The 16,050-nt window shown below is 38.3% G+C and overlaps 1 protein-coding gene and 1 long non-coding RNA gene across 2 annotated transcripts; one reads left to right on the top strand and one right to left on the bottom strand.

Annotated features, from left to right (window-relative positions):
- Nucleotides 1-8,115: 8,115 nt before the first annotated feature.
- Nucleotides 8,116-10,233, bottom strand: LOC117153115 (CD276 antigen homolog). The gene is made up of 3 exons (XM_033326759.1): nt 10,140-10,233; nt 9,206-9,547; nt 8,116-8,141 (listed from the first exon to the last, which is right to left on the bottom strand). Exons 1-3 carry the CDS (start codon nt 10,231-10,233, stop codon nt 8,116-8,118), a joined length of 462 nt encoding a protein of 153 aa, XP_033182650.1.
- Nucleotides 10,234-14,334: 4,101 nt separating this feature from the next.
- On the top strand, nt 14,335-15,741 carry LOC113168598. The gene is made up of 3 exons (XR_003299487.1): nt 14,335-14,370; nt 14,476-14,655; nt 14,929-15,741. It is a non-coding gene; the product is annotated as an uncharacterized LOC113168598 (long non-coding RNA).
- Nucleotides 15,742-16,050: the final 309 nt, after the last annotated feature.

Raw genomic sequence — 16,050 nt, 5'->3', positions numbered from 1 at the left:
ACTGTGTACCGGATGCAGTAGAGAGCTGAACCTCCACCTCCTGCTGTCTCCACAGGGGGGCTGTGCCTAATGTTTGCCTTGGTACCCCCCAGATTGTAAAATCTGCTGCAGTTCAAATGTTATTTTAAAGATCACGATAGTACTTTATTGATGTGAGTAAAATGAGTCATTTTGCACATCAAGTACTTCACTTTTGGTACTTTAAGTGTTTTTATGAGCTAACACTACTGCCTTTTTGTGTGTCTCATTTATCAGTAGTAGTAACAACACTCACAACACACATTTTACCAACAACAACAACAAACAACATGTGTCATCTAGCTGACATACTGTAAGTCACACAAGTAACAGTTGGCCTGAGCCCACCAGCAGAGTAATATTGAAAAACGTGAGAACCACAGATTTTAATCACTAGCTTGTGGCCACACGGCTGTGAAAAAACAACCACTGGTGAAGGAGGAAGAAAAGGTGACACCAACCATCAGGTGGTGATGTAAACCACGTGAGATGATGTCTTAGTGATAGTGATCCCAGTTTATTTATAATGTATGAAACATGTTTATATTTGATCCTACTCTTCTTCTTCTGCGTTTTACCTTTTCCAAAACACTGGATCATGGAGAAAACATGGTATGTAATGTAGAAAAAAAATAATTGGAAGCCAGGACAAGTCAGTTTTATGCATGTAGCATGTTTCATACAAGAAGCCAATTTAAGGTGTTTCACATCTGCATAAACGCAAACATGTCAAAAACTGGAAGAAAAACCTCAGGAAGAGCAACAAATGACAGACAGACTGATGCCCAGAAACAAAAACCATACAAACAAACAAAAAGTGGGTACAGTCAGAAGAACGTGGTCTTTGTGTGGTTGGACTGTGGTCAGTGAGGTCAGTTATAAACACAGAAGCCAAACAACCCACTGCTTCATAGACCAGCAGCAAAATGTGGTGGATGGATAGATGGTAGCTACGTACTTTCTGTTTGTCCTTGTTGCCACAGCATACGCTTCATTTTAATAATACATAAATATCATTTTTTTGTTGTAAAACACCTGCAAGGTGCTGAAGTACTGCGGAGGTTTTTCTTGCTTGATTTCTGAGACATAAATGCTTTTGTTGTCCTTTATTGACAAAATGTGTTGTTGATACGGTGAGATTTCATATCTATTTCATGCACTTTTGGTAGGATCCCCAGACTGGAGGAAAACCTGATGCTTTCAAAACCTTATTCAACCGTACTTTACAGCAACAGAACACAAAAATCCCACAGTTGGACTATCTTCAGAGATAAAACGGTGGGATGGCCCCTCTAAGACAGCAGTTTCTGCAGTGCAGCATTATCAGTTAAATAAGGTATTTAGTGTTCCTCCCACTGGCATTGGACTCAAAAAAGTGAAAACATCAGGAAGTCTTTGTGAAAATCCATCTAAAGCAGTGGTATGAGCTGCTGTCTGAGAACAGATGCTGACTGCAGGCAAAGTGGAATAAAATTAAAAAAAGAGCTCTAAAGCAGCGTTTCATTCATTTCTTCAAGACAAGTGAGGCTGTGTGAAACACAAAAGAAGTTTCAAGAGAGAACTCGTCAAGATCTCAGGCAGAGAATTCAGAGAGAACTCAATCTAATCTGATTACAGTGCGATTTGAGCATCTCCTGCTGAGCTCGGACAGAAAATAAAGAACTCAGAGGAAACGGCTGCTCTTCTACTGCTGTGATTCTCATTTCAACCTCATTTTAGCTTTCATGTTCTCTTAAATGGTGACCTACATAGAAGAGAGTGCAGAGGAAGTTAAGAGCTTCCTCTGTGTCCATGGTGCTGAAAAGAATGATGGAGGCGTTCAAAAGGATCAATTCATCCACAGCCGTCTGTTATATGTTAGAAATGATTAAACACAAAGCACAGTGTTGGAAACAACTCGGAAACTCTGGACAAAACATTTCTCTGTCCTCATCTCTTTGATCAAGCTATGTTCTGGACTACTAATCATCCTGGGATCTCTCTCTCTCTCTCTCTCTCTCTCTCTCTCTCTCTCTCTCTCTCTCTCTCTCTCTCTCTCACTGTCCCAGCTGTAGGTGTTTCATTTTAAATGATCTGGACCTCCGGCCTGTTGCTCTGGTCGGCACGTTTGACATCTTTTGCATCTAATCGGAGGTGTTTCATCAAACTTACCATCAATCCTCTCCTAAAGTGTGTTTTATATAAGATGAGGCGTTCAACGTTCAGAAGTTCATTTTTGATGATGCTGACAACACAGAACGTGGAACATTTTACACCAGACGACCACATTTTCACGTGTCTCTTATTACCCAGTAACATTTTACAGTTTTCTGGGGGGTTTCCTGCGTCTGTACCTGGGGATAGGCGCTTACAGCAAACTGGGTGGTATGAGTGGAATCTGTTTCTGTATCTAAATCAACCACTGCTTCTTCTCAGTCGTCTCATCAATGTCCCTGCCCCCCCCCCCATCACCCACCTCAGACACGTAGGCCGCTTCTTTGCCCTCTTTCTCTATTACATTTATGTCACAAGTGTGAAATCTGTTTCCTTTACGAACGTCTGTGGAGATTCTCAGTCATCCAGGTCGACGTAAAATACGTTAACTCTAAGAAGAACAGTTCACATTCAAACCAAACTGTGTCATCAGCTCATAGTTTATGAAGTTACACTTAAGAACAAACTTATATGTTATTAATCGCTGATCGGTCTCAGCCTGTCTGCATGACGACTACTTCAAATGCTCTATTTTCTTCACTCCTCTATGACAGTTTCAATAATTTTACACTGTGATGTTGAACTTTCTCTGCTGCTGTTGATCACAGTGCAACACTGGAGTCGTAGACGGTGCGTCCTGTCAGTGTCCATCAGCTCTGTCATGAACAGTATCTGTCTCACATCAGGTGGTTTCCAGGAAATTATGTTGTTTCTCAGAAACTGTTTAACCACCAGATGTCAGCAAAGAGCCAGCAGGAACTTTGAGGATCTGATCGCTAATATACTGATGTGTTTGTTTGTTTGTTTCATTTGTTTGTTTGTTTGTTTGAGGTTGCTTCCAGTCTCCAGACCCTTTAGCAAAACCTTTACTATAAATGATTCATCAGCACAGTCTGATCGACTACTTTCACTTTCAATACAAACCTTTACAACACTGAATTCTATTTATAGTACCACTAGAGACAAAATTACAATGTGAGAAGCCAAACTTTGTATTGAGATCAGTAAGAATCTGTAGTAATGTCATGTTTAATATACGTTTAAACTAATTTCAGTGTTTTCTTTCTGACTCAGCGATCGTTTCAGTTTCAGCATCACTTCTCTCAGCTCTCAGACACAAATCAAGTTACAGTCTGCTCCTGCGTCTACTTTCACTTTCAGGCTCTTAAAATACTTTCCTGTCCGTCTCACCATGAGGTCACCTGAGATCATTTCTTCCAGCTCCCTTTCACTATTTAAAATCCCTTTGATCTCACAGTTTTCACTACACTGAAACTTATGGATCCAAGTTCTCTAATGTTCCACAGTGTGTTAGAGACCTGCAGACAGCCACCACTACATTTTACATCTGACACAGACCTACAGTGCCCCACAGTGGACGTTTGGTTTAACACAGCAGAAAACACTTTACACAGAAGAAGGAAGGAAGCAGGTTTACCTACTGTCATTTTGAAAGCATCAGTGTTTCATCAGCATGTGGTAAAATGTGGAGGACGTTTCTTCAGAGGCTGCTCTGTGAGTACAGCTGTTGTAGTATTTCTCTGTATTGAAGACGAGTGCCTGTGACAGAAAGATGATTGTATCATATTATAGAAACTTTCTGAGGAACAGGCTGCCTTTCACAGGAAGGAAGAAAACAGAAAAATAAATAACAATGAAAAGGATTTAATGTTACAGGTGTATGTTGTAATTCAAAGTGAGAGCTCACAACTGATCAGCCACACAAGTGGAAATAAAGAATAATCAGACTGATATTTCTCACATGCGTTTGACCGGTGATGTCTTTGGTTTGACTTTTCATGTAACACCTACATCAGGACATAAAACAAGTGTTATTTGTTGCTCTAGTGTCCTCGCTGCTCTGCTCGTCTGACTTGTCTCTGTGTTGAGGTGGATCAGTGATCCTGCAGAGTCCTGTCCTCCCTGTGATGGAGGGACATGATGTCACTCCCTCCAAGCTCCCAGCTGATTTCTATGAAGAGTTTTCTGTATTGATTTTAGCATTTTGACACCAAACTACACTCAGTTGAGAACAGGATGAGACTTGTTTCCAGAGGTGAAGTTGTCTAATTTCTGAACAACCTGGCATTGACAGCTACTTCACATAAAGACGAATCAACTGTACAAAGATGTGAAAGTAAAGAAGCTTCATTCCAGGTTTAGAGGTTTAATTTTGAACACTTTCTGTGCAATGATCTTTATTTAATGATTATCTTGGTTTTGAAGTTGCAGAGTTGTTAGTTATGTGTTGTTCATTTTAGGAAAACGTGCCACCACCACATTCACTACTTCCTCTCTCTATTCATTTCGGTTGTACCTGTCTAGGGTCTGGTTGCACTAATTATATTTAATTTACTTTTATACTTATGTTTACAGAACACAATTTGTAATTATATTTGGTTTCTGTAAATCAGAACTTGTGGTACGCACATTTGCATGTTAGAAATTTAACCTCCAGTGACGACAATGTTCCTTAAACCTACGTCTAATAGGCTTCTTATAAATTGCTGTGTTTTGCATTATGGTTTGTTGCAGCTGCTGAAGCAGAAGCTGGAGACAGTGACACAAACACTGATGTTTAAATATCCCAACACCTACGACCAAGACAAAGCAGAGCTGGTGGTTTTATTATATTGTTGTTGTTTTTGTTTTGTGTAACAAACATATGTCACACTTTATATTTTCTTCTTGATCAGTTAATATGTAAAGTCACATGATTAGATGGTGGAACCTCAGGACGTGGAGTTCGGGACAGAAGCGACGGGCCACACTGCCCCCTGCTGGAGGCACTAAAAACATAACCATCCCACTGCAGACTAAGGAGACTTGTTATCCAACTTTATGGCTCATCAAATTAAATTTATTCATAAAATATGATACATTCCACTCCCTGAAAGTAAAACACGCACAAAGAAAACAGCAATTGATGAATGCAGAGGACAGGGTGACTGAGGTACATGTCTGTCTTTTTACCTGTAAACGGACAAAGATGTATTCTTTAATAATCTGATCAGTACCACTCCAGACTTCTTGGCATTTTACCTATTTGTAAAATGAATTTAGACTCACTGCAAAAGCAAAAAGGAGCTTTAAACATTTTATTTATCAAAACCCTGGCACTGGTACAAAGGTGTACAATACCTATAATTAAATATTATTTGTTGGTTACAGTCGGGATCTGCGGTGGTCTGGTCTGTGTAAAACAGTCCAGAACCACTTTTGATAAGACCACCATATATATGACTTGCAAAACTGCTACTTCTAATGATTCTTCACAGATTGGTGTTTAATTTTTTTTTTAATGCAGTCCAGCTTCTTTATGTTGGACAGGAAGGGAGGCGACAGAGAAACTCTGTGTTTGTTGAATAAAAGCTGCAAATGAACAGGTTCAACTTTCCCTCAGTTAACAAACCAAGAGTTTCTTTCTCTTCATGTTAGAAGTAAAATGAGAATATCATGACACGTTAGACTTTAAAACGGTCCAGCACATCACTTTAGTTCCAAAATGACATTTACAGTTTACAAGATACATTAACAGAGCTAAGACTAGTATTTATCGCTGCAGCACAAAACCATGAGACATCCACTATCCTGCCTTGTTCTGTTATCTCTTGTCTAACTCTGCATTTCCACTTCCCATCTCCTTAAGTCAACTTCTTTACTATTAATCTCCTTCTACAGTGGCCTCTTCGCTGTTCTGTATAAAAGGTACTATACTCGTGTGGGTCTGCAATCTTTTAAACAGAACTTTAAACTGCCTCAAGAGGAAGATTTAGAAGCCGAATGGTCTCAGTGCTTGATGCTGTCTTTTGTCATGCCCCTCACCTGATACCTGTCCAGTCTATCAGGGTTTTAGAGACATACAAGCCTCTCCACCACGGCAAGGTAACAGCACAGGGAGAGGAATTCCATATGCAATAACATTAGCACGTTTCAACTGAGAATTTCTTGTAACTGAAAAGAAAAGTTAGTCAGTTACTACAATGAAGGACAAATATCCAAAACAAGTAACACTGACCAAATCACATGACTACTGTGCCTACAAAAATAGGGAATATTGTAGAATCTAATAGTTTATTAACTTACACTTAATGTAATAAAAATGATGAGCACAAAATGTAATAACTTCATGTGCATTCAATAACATGTTAAATTATGCACAAATTATTATTATTTGTGGCAATAATTTATATTAAAACATTTAAAAACAAATCAAAATGTGATGCTATCAGGTCCAGAATATTTCACAGGACTATTTTCAACCCAACCATCACAGCCTGTGTAATTCACATTTCACTTGTGCAACATGTGTTTTCAGGTTTATGTGTGAGATTTGGAGATATGTATTTCTGATGCACAACTGTTTCATCTACAGTCAGATTCCTTTATTACAGTAATCACAAGTTGATAACATTATATTCTGTTGCTGCCTGACAACATGTACATCATCAAAAAGGAACCACATAAAGTTATAGATATTTCCTAGGTAGCTCAGTAGGAAGAGTAGCTGTGTATGAACCACAGGGACAGTGGTTCGACTCTCGATCATGCCTAAGTATATGTCCGGTGTGTAGACATGTACTAACAAACTTAAAGATTTACATGTTGTATATTAGTAACTGTAAAACAAATCTTAGTTGATATGAGCAGGTTGTTATACTTTACTGCCTATGAGCAGTATGAAATGTGAATCACACAGTCCAAGGTGCGATGACTGGGATGGAAAACGTGACACATTAATCCTGGACCTTCAGGCATTACATTTTTATTTGTTGTCATGTTATTACGTAGATACGTACATAGAATGCAATAACGTGTGCATGATGTAATATAATATTACATGCCCAAATGTTTATTAAGTTATGTAATCAGTGCTTTGCATTTACATTTAGTCGTTTTAGCAGACAGCCTTATCCAAAGCGACTTACAAGTGAGGCACAAGGCAAAGGCAGGGTAAGCATAAGGAGGGCTTCCCTGAGGATGTCTGCTGGAGGTGCACAGTCATGAGTTTCTACAATCCTGCTTCACAGGGAGATAGAATCTGAACAAAGTCTCCAGCATCCCCAATACGCTAAACCTAATTTAATTTGAACCCAAAGGTCTGTCCAGAGTCAGAAAAAATCAAATGCCCTAACCTTGCATAAGATGCATATAGTATAGACTCATTCAAAACAACCTGAGTATAGAAGAGCAGGGAGAGCGGGGGCTGGTTGGAGCCGGGAGAACCCAGCTCATGCGGGCTCTAGCTTCAGTTGCAAAGTGTAACTTTCTTCCATATCACCAACAGTTATCAAAAAATGACAGCTGAAAGTACCAGACACATTAACAACCCTACATTTCCAGCCTTGTATTGTTCATCCCCACTGTGCACATCAGTGTCACCTGCAAGGCAGAAGCAAATCTGTGTTATCAGTTACAATAAACCTGTCTCTACATATCATGCCACAAACGTTAGCAAAAATGACAAATGCAATAGACATGCAGTGCAGACAAAATAAAACAAAATAAAACAAAAAAACAAAGATGATTATGATGATGATGAAAGACCAGACTGAACATGGAAATAAAAAAACATCACAGAATGAGCACGAATGTACAGACATGTAGAGACACACAGCACATACAGCTAAACTCACTTTCCAGCCCAGATGACAGCATGAAATTCTGTGCCACTGAATTGCTCAAGGCGAATCCAGTTAATGGTGCAGCTCATCAGCTGTGTTGGATTTTCATTTCTGGTGGGTCACTGTGGCCAATATTTTGAGAAGTCACCTTCCTTCCAATCAAAAGTGCAAAAACCTACAGTATCTACATATTGTACCTCCAAATCCAATAAAACCATCAACGTCTGCATTAAAATGACCAAAAGTGTTTAGAGTTTAATTACTTTTAAAAGAACAAAGTTTAAGATAGTGTACTGATGTGCTGAACTGAAACAAGAAAAAAACAATAGGGACAAAAAAGATACTGACAATAGTGAATAGTGAAACCTTTCGGACTCACAGCTGAGTTGCTAACTAGGTTGCCATGTGTCTCGAGGAATCTCCAATCTTCAAGAGAAATTCTTTCAGTTCATTGAAACTGCATGGCTTCTCCTGCCACAGACTGTCAATAGGATTTAGACTGGGATCTGAGGGTCTTGGTGTCCTACAGACAGCTCTGGACCAACTTGGATGTACAGCATGCTTCAGGTCATCGTTCGTTGACCTAAAGCTCTACTGGAAGCAGTCAGGCAGCAATGTGGTGATGTAAAAAGGACATTCATGTTCATGTTCACTTCATTCCATTATTTATGAACCAAACTGTCATTTAATATTAGTACCAATACTTTTGCTCCCTCAAATGTGGTCATCTGATACAAATGTATTATCTTTTCTGGTGTTTAACCATTTTATTTAATTCATAGCATCAAATAAAAGCTGGAATTTGGAACTTTCATCTCATTCATCTTTTGATTTTGTACAGTGAAAAAAAATTAGCGGCATCTAAAAAAAGTAAATAACTGGTTGAGTAAAAACACAGGAACAAATAAATCAACAATAGTGAGGAGAAAAATATGCTTTATTTGTTTGTGCATGACAGACAGACATAAATTGTACTGGGACATGACTGTGACTCTTTGTCTATGTCTGTAGCAACACTCGTCCAACGTTCAACACATAAAACCATGTTCTGTGATTACATTTCGTTTTTTTATCCATTATTTCTTTAAAATATACAGTTTTTAATTTTTTTATTTTTGGAACAAAAAGCCATGATGCACTATTAGAATTTTTCTCCAGTGGTTACAATCACTTCAAAACTAATTACAACATCAACAAATAGTTGATGTTAATATGTTAATATATAACAAACCACTGTTGTACATTTACAGTGGTTAAGAGTCTAGGACTGTGTTCACAATCTGTTATAAATCCATTGGAGAGAAATTCAAATCATGCACAAGTGTCATTCAGTCATGTTAAGTCAACTTGAAAAATAAAACTGAACTCACCTGATGGCTCCACTGTCAGGTGGACGGTGCTGATGGCTTCAGATTTAATCACTGCTCTCTTCACATGTGCAGCTGTTCCCACTTTGACTCGACACTCGTATGTTCCGGCGTCGCTGCTGATCACGTCCTTGAGGATTACCGACAGGTTTCCCTCCTTCATTTGTCTGTCTGCCAGCTCCACGCGGTTCTGAAAAGACGGATGCTGCTGGGTTTCGTCGGGCTGTCCATCTCTGTAGAAGAACACGTATTCTAGCTCCTGGTCGGGTCTGCTCCACTCTGCAGCTCTGATGGAGCCGCTGCTGGGAGCTCGACAAGGAAGAAGGACTGTCTGTCCAAGACGAGCTGTGATGATCAGTTTATATAAATGAAAAAAGAAATCAGTGAAACCAATCACATAATCCTCACCTGTTACCTGCCAATCTATGTAAAGTAACAAATAACCTGAAGTTACTGAAGCTCCCTGACTGATAAAAGTCACCATCGAGTTATAACCACAGAGTCCAGAACTTAACCCCACTGAGAATCTTTGGGATGTGATGATATAGACTTTGTGCAGCAGTCCGACTCTCCCATCATCAATACAAGATCTTGGTGAAAAATGAATGCTACTCTGGACGAGAATTAATGTTGTGACGTAGCAGAACCTTGTCGAAAAGATGTCACGTCATCAAAACTAAAGGCGGTCCGACAACATGGTACAGTGTTCAAGATTCAAAGGGAACTACTGTAGTCGTTCATGTCCCACATTAATTTACTTTGTCATTTCTCTTCTTAGAGCACTCCAGACCAGTTCAAACGATTGATGTTTTCTATTAAATGACCTGGTCAGTACAGGACAGTTCTGCAAGACTGCGGCGCTGCAGACGCACTAAGGACGATTCGATGCCGCATTTGCGTGAAGGCCGATGGATCCGTGGCCGAATACAACCCTCACCTTGAAGATGATGAACAGCAGAGACAGAGGACGACGTCGTCACCAAGAGGAGCACCAGCATACTGCAAAGTGATGCGGAGAGACAACGAAACATGCGAACATAGGGTCATTTCATGGAGGCAGGAGAAGTCGGGTTGCTGCGAGATGAGCTGCGCACGAGCAGAGGAGAACAGGATGCGGAGACAAGAAAAATGCAACCTTTCACAAAACAGTGACCCTGCCAGAGGAAACAGGAACATTAAAACAAATGTCGAATGCTACAGTGACATAATAGGGGTTCATTGGGTTGATTTCTACGGTATAATTTGAATGATTCATCATTCTTGTTTTTCATGAGCACACCAAATGTTATATTGTCTCTTAAACGTATGGGTTGGTGTCCCATAATAAAAATAAAAAAAAATATATATATATATATATATATATATATATATATATATATATATATATATATATATATATATTGTGGTAGAGTTTACTGTAATTTAATGAGATCTGATTTTGAGATCGTGTTCAGTACATAACTGACTAAAATCCTATTGATCACCATTGGAATTCATTGTAGACCATATATTTTCTCATGCTAATCTCTATAAGATAATTCAAGTTTACGAATACTAAAGTGTGTGACAAGTAGTGACTTTAAACCATTAAGACAATTAAAATAACCTTTAGGCTTCCATCTTTTATTTCTTTGACTATGTGGCTTTTTCTTCAAATAGTGTGCTTTTGTTTCTCCAGATAAAATTTAGAACAAATTGGTTGATCAGTTTTATTATTTTATTATTATTTATGGCATAAGAGTAAGCTGGATAGATGCCTCTTGAAAGCCTTTCAGTTTTTTGTTTAAAGAATTCAACCTAACACTGACATATTAGTAGATCTGTAAATTTAATTTTACAATATTTTACCTTTTTTTTTTTTTCATTCAGTGACAAACTTAGCTTTTAGTCTCTTGTGAGATGGACTTTCAGGTATTTTTACATCATTACAGGTTGGATTGGCATATTATAAACCTCTAACCTCAAGGTTAGTCGTGTATAGTAAATAATTTAAATTGTTTGAAGTTTAATGTTAATCATAAAGCAGTTGAGAATTTCTTAATCTTTTCAATAGTTAATAATATCTGATGATTATCTTTGAGAAATATTGTTGTGCCATCCTCTAGTTGGCTGATAATAATATCAGTATGCCACACATTAAATTTCTACCAGTAACATATTTTCATATAAATTGCCAATGTTTCAGTGACATGGATAAATAAATATGGAGAAATGGGACAGCCTTGAGGATTCCTATGGTAATCTCTAACCTAGGGGTGATACCAGTAGGTAGGACTGAACTACTAATATAATTAATTAAATACTTAAATCATGCTCAGAAACCAAAATGTTAAAATGCTGAATAGATAAATGGATGTATTATAAAAGTCTTTAAAGAAATCTAATAATAGAAGAAAACCCTTATGTTTGATTAGGTTTCTATATATATGTATTATTACATATTGAGCTACCTTTTAAGAAGTCAGACTGTGTATCTGCAATATAGTTTGAAATTCCTTTTTGAATTCCTCCTCAGAATGAAAAAGAGTCTTCGGGACGTCCTTCAATATGGAGAAGGAAAACAACTTCGGTCCTGAGCATTGTGGATTGAGATGTACCCACAGACCTAAACCTGGATGCATGATGTAATGTTTATAATGCAAATCACAGACAGTTTGGATAATTTAGACCTCAAATCCAATGCAAATACATTTATAAATAAACATATAAAATATAAATGAGATCATTATATTTTAATTGGATAGGGATTTAAATTATAGCTGGGAAGCTACCGATACTGTAGACATAACTTTTTTTTTTTAATTTTTTAAAAGCTACTTACACATGGAGCCAAACACATGGAGGCCTAATCACTGCTGAACTCATATACATTATTTTTCTCACTCCTCTATAGCAGAGAGTGGAGAAAGTGGCAATAAAAAAATGTTTACTGGATCAACATATCTACTGACCTGCAGTAGCCTCCCAGCTCCAAACATCATCTTATGTATGACAGAGTTATCAGATTATAATCTTTTGGCTTTCGTTGCCTTCTAAAGCAACAATGTGAAACTTAAGATGGTGTCAAAAGTCACCGCTCCACCACAAGATGTCTGAGCATATTTCTACCTACATTCATTTCCTGGAAACATACCCTAACCACAACTACCTCATGCTTTACCCTAAACCTTAACTGAAACTCCACAGAGATCAGAGATAATACCACACATTAGTTAAGAGTATATTGTTTGTTTGACCACTTTCATTGGTTTACATATTGTTTATTTCCTAGCGAGGTAAAATTTGACTGATAGCTTCTGTTAAAATGAAATTATCCTCAAGAGCTAAGTTGTAGAGTTGAGTTTGGTCATAATCAATGTATAAAATTATCACTGCACTTATATGTTTACAAAACAAACAAACAAATAAAAAAGAAAACACTCAATAACTACATGATCTGTCGTACAGCAGGAAGAAAACACACACTCTAACTAAATGACCTCTGTCATAATAGTGCAGAGACTCAGAGAGGAAGAAGGCGTGTTCAAAAATATAAAGTGGATCATAGTTCAGTAAGTACGACAATGAAGGAAACGTCTCCACATTTTCTGCTCTGTAAGTAATATCTTTACTTCCACATCTTTTAAAGGTAATTTAAATCATGTGAATAATTTAAACTGATGAACTTCAATTATGGGAAAGTTTTTGGTCCAAGGAGGCCATGTATCACTTTTAGCCATTAGCTGGTATGTAAATGTGTCAGATACAGATTTAATAGACATTTAGGTAAATATACTGCACATATCAGATTCTGTATCAATATGTACTAAAGCTTTATGTTCTGTATCATGTTTTTTTTTTACAACAAATGTAAAACTCACTTACGTCTGCATCTGACTAGCTTGTAGGGAAGCAATTCTGTACTCGTAGTTTCTGTAGCAGTAATATGGAAGGCAAGACAGCTTTACTCCACCAGATCTAAAAAATGAATCAGGTAATGTCCAAAGGTCCAAAGTGGATCTTACAAAAGCTCCTCTCCTCATTAAGGGATAAGACCATGTCAGATATTTGAAATACGCAGAGATTCTTCAACCTTTTGATCTGGTTTCATGTTCAAACCAACCTCAGTGCCTTTTTCTCTTCAGTGTTGACCTTGTTGCTGTGCTGCACGTCCGCCACAGGTTAGTACATTTCTCTAATCATCATAACGTTGAAGTAAAGTGTTTTTGTTTTTAAAAAAAAAAAACCTGAGGGAAACTAATTCAGTCGGTCTTGTCTCACTCCAACTTTTTGTGAGATGGTACCTTCCAAATTCTGATTTAGTGATTGCACCTGATCCAGCTAATCAGCCATGAGTAGAATAGAGATAGAGATAGCATCTACAGAGATAGCAACGTGCACTGCTGCAACCTTATGGATTGGAGTTGCTGGTTTGTTGGTTTTGTGGATTTACACCCACTCATTAATTGTTGTGGTGGAAAGTTCCTTCACAATCTAACTTTTACAATTTACAATCATCACGGTTGATTTGTTCATCTTTTTATTATAATTCACAAAACTATGATGAAATAACACATTTCACAAATTCTGACTCTCCCAGCTCATCTCACTGTGAGTCCCAGCAGCTCTCAGCTGTTTACTGAAGAATTCCTTTCTCTGAGCTGTGAGGAGGACGACAGCTCTGCCGGATGGACACTGAGGAGAAACACAACCAGAAAGAACATGACTCACTGTGGAGATGGTTGGGGAATATTATCTGGCTCTTCCTGTAAGATCAACTACACTGTCTCATGGGACAGTGGCGTTTACTGGTGTGAGTCCAGAGAGGGATCAACCAGTACCATCATCAACATCACTGTCTCTGGTAAGATCAGACTGTGGAGTTAGTGTTGATGAGTCTGTGTGGAAATGGATGAAATGCTGTCGTTTGTCTCTGTGTTGAGGTGGATCAGTGATCCTGCAGAGTCCTGTCCTCCCTGTGATGGAGGGACATGATGTCACTCTGCACTGTCAAACAAAGAGCCCTCCCTCCAAGCTCCCAGCTGATTTCTATAAAGATGGCTCCCTCATCAGGACTGAGCCTACAGGTCACATGACCATCCACCATGTTACCAAGTCTGATGAAGGCCTCTACAAGTGTCACATCAGCAGTCATGGAGAGTCTCCACCCAGCTGGATCTCTGTCACAGGTGATGTGACAGAGATGTGCTTCTTTGTGTGCACTTAAGAAGGTTTAAAGACAGCAGTAGCTTGATGGTAGTGCTTCTAAGTATCATTTGGTTTTTGTTTTACAGCAAAACCAAACACCATAGCTCCTCCTATACCCCCCTGGAGTTCTTCATCTTATCCACCTCTTTCTTCAACCCCCTCTCTTCCACCAACAGTGTTGTGGTCTGTCTTGTCTGTCTTTGGTGTGGTTGCTTTTGTTGCTCTGTTTCTAATTGTGAGATGCTGCCTCCAGAAGAACTGTACAGGTAAGACAACTTATTAAGATATACAGTACAGTAGATGTTCAGTACCTCCAAATAATGTATCACTGTGGTAAAAGTTAATTTAAGAGTGATGTCTCTAGAGATTCTAAGTAAGGACCAAAGGTGACTCAGAAGCACCTTATTTATTCCCTTGTTTATGAGACCTTTGAATTGAACATTCTGGGAACTGAACGTTCCCCGTTTAGACAAAGTTTCTTAAAATGTTCATAAAGGTTCTGAAACAATTTTGGTGTTAATCTTGTTGTCTCAATCTAGAAGACAAGGTTGAGGTGGGAGTTGATGACGGCACAGAAAACATCAACATCACATACAGGAACATCACAACATCACTTTACCAAAATGATCCGATCACACAACACAGAGGTAGTGGTTTTACTAACTCTGGTAAAATTATAAACATTACCTCAGCTGATAGAAGTTAACTCCTAATAGCTATTGTCCTATAAATGTTCTCACTATATGCCAGTGTCAGTACTCAGTTGTTGTATATTGTCACTTCACGACAATGAAATATTAATGTGTGAAGTGAAATGTATTGCTTGATACTGCTGTATTTTGGATCATCTTGTGAAGTGGCAAATAATCACTGTCAATAAGTCACAGATGATGAGTGGCTGAACGCAGAGTTGGAAAGCATGCTCTGAAAGGTAGGGTCTGATTTTTGTGGTGTTGTAGAACATCATTCAGTGGAAAACAAAAGAAAGAGCTGCTTGTCATCTGCTTAGCATTGATAGGAAAAGTTGAGTGAGTAGATGGTAGAACCTAAAGACATGACATAATTGGAGAAGAGAAAAGGTTCAAAAACAGAGCCCTGTGGCACTCCTGTGGAAATGGAGTGAGAGCTTGGTAACAGCTTTTTCCAGATATATACTGCAAACTACTAATAAGGTACTCTAAAAATCAAACAGTATCCAATAAGAAGAAAACCAAAGAGGGCACAACATCCTGCTGCCACTTCATTTCTGGGTATTTCACCCGTATCAATAGTACGTGTCACATCTGGGCCTTGTTTACCTGGGGAAGAGATAGTATCAGGATGCATTTTGACATATAAACATAGCTATTGCTCGTTTCTTAGAGCAAAACTATTTAAGACTGGTTCAAGAAACAGAAAGATTTCAAGGGCTTGCTTTGGCCTCTAAATTTCTCAGGTCTTAATTCAAACATCTAGTAGGTTGTGCTGGACAGTGGGCGATGATAATGTTCAGTTTCTGTTCGTATTGTTTTTTAAGGTGTTGATTTGAATGTTTGTCCTGGTGCATTATTGAACTTCACTGATGACACAAAGTGTTTCTGTTATTTAACATCAATAACAACAATGTGTGGGACTTAATAGTAAAACAGATCAGCAACTCATCCTCTCCATCATGGCTCACA

Source organism: Anabas testudineus, chromosome 18 (genome assembly GCF_900324465.2).
Source record: "Anabas testudineus chromosome 18, fAnaTes1.2, whole genome shotgun sequence".
Lineage (NCBI taxonomy): Eukaryota > Metazoa > Chordata > Actinopteri > Anabantiformes > Anabantidae > Anabas > Anabas testudineus.
Note: the sequence above shows the minus strand (reverse complement) of the source record. Positions and strands in the feature narration are given on the sequence as shown.

Excerpts from the sequence above, each read along its gene's own strand:
- LOC117153115 (XM_033326759.1), bottom strand. The coding sequence starts at position 10,233 with ATGTTTCGTTGTCTCTCCGCATCACTTTGCAGTATGCTGGTGCTCCTC. Across the intron at positions 9,548-10,139 it reads TGCTGTTCATCATCTTCAAG|CTCGTCTTGGACAGACAGTC; the intron begins GTGAGGGTTGTA and ends TGATCATCACAG. Across the intron at positions 8,142-9,205 it reads CCTGACAGTGGAGCCATCAG|TTCAGCACATCAGTACACTA; the intron begins GTGAGTTCAGTT and ends TTCTTGTTTCAG.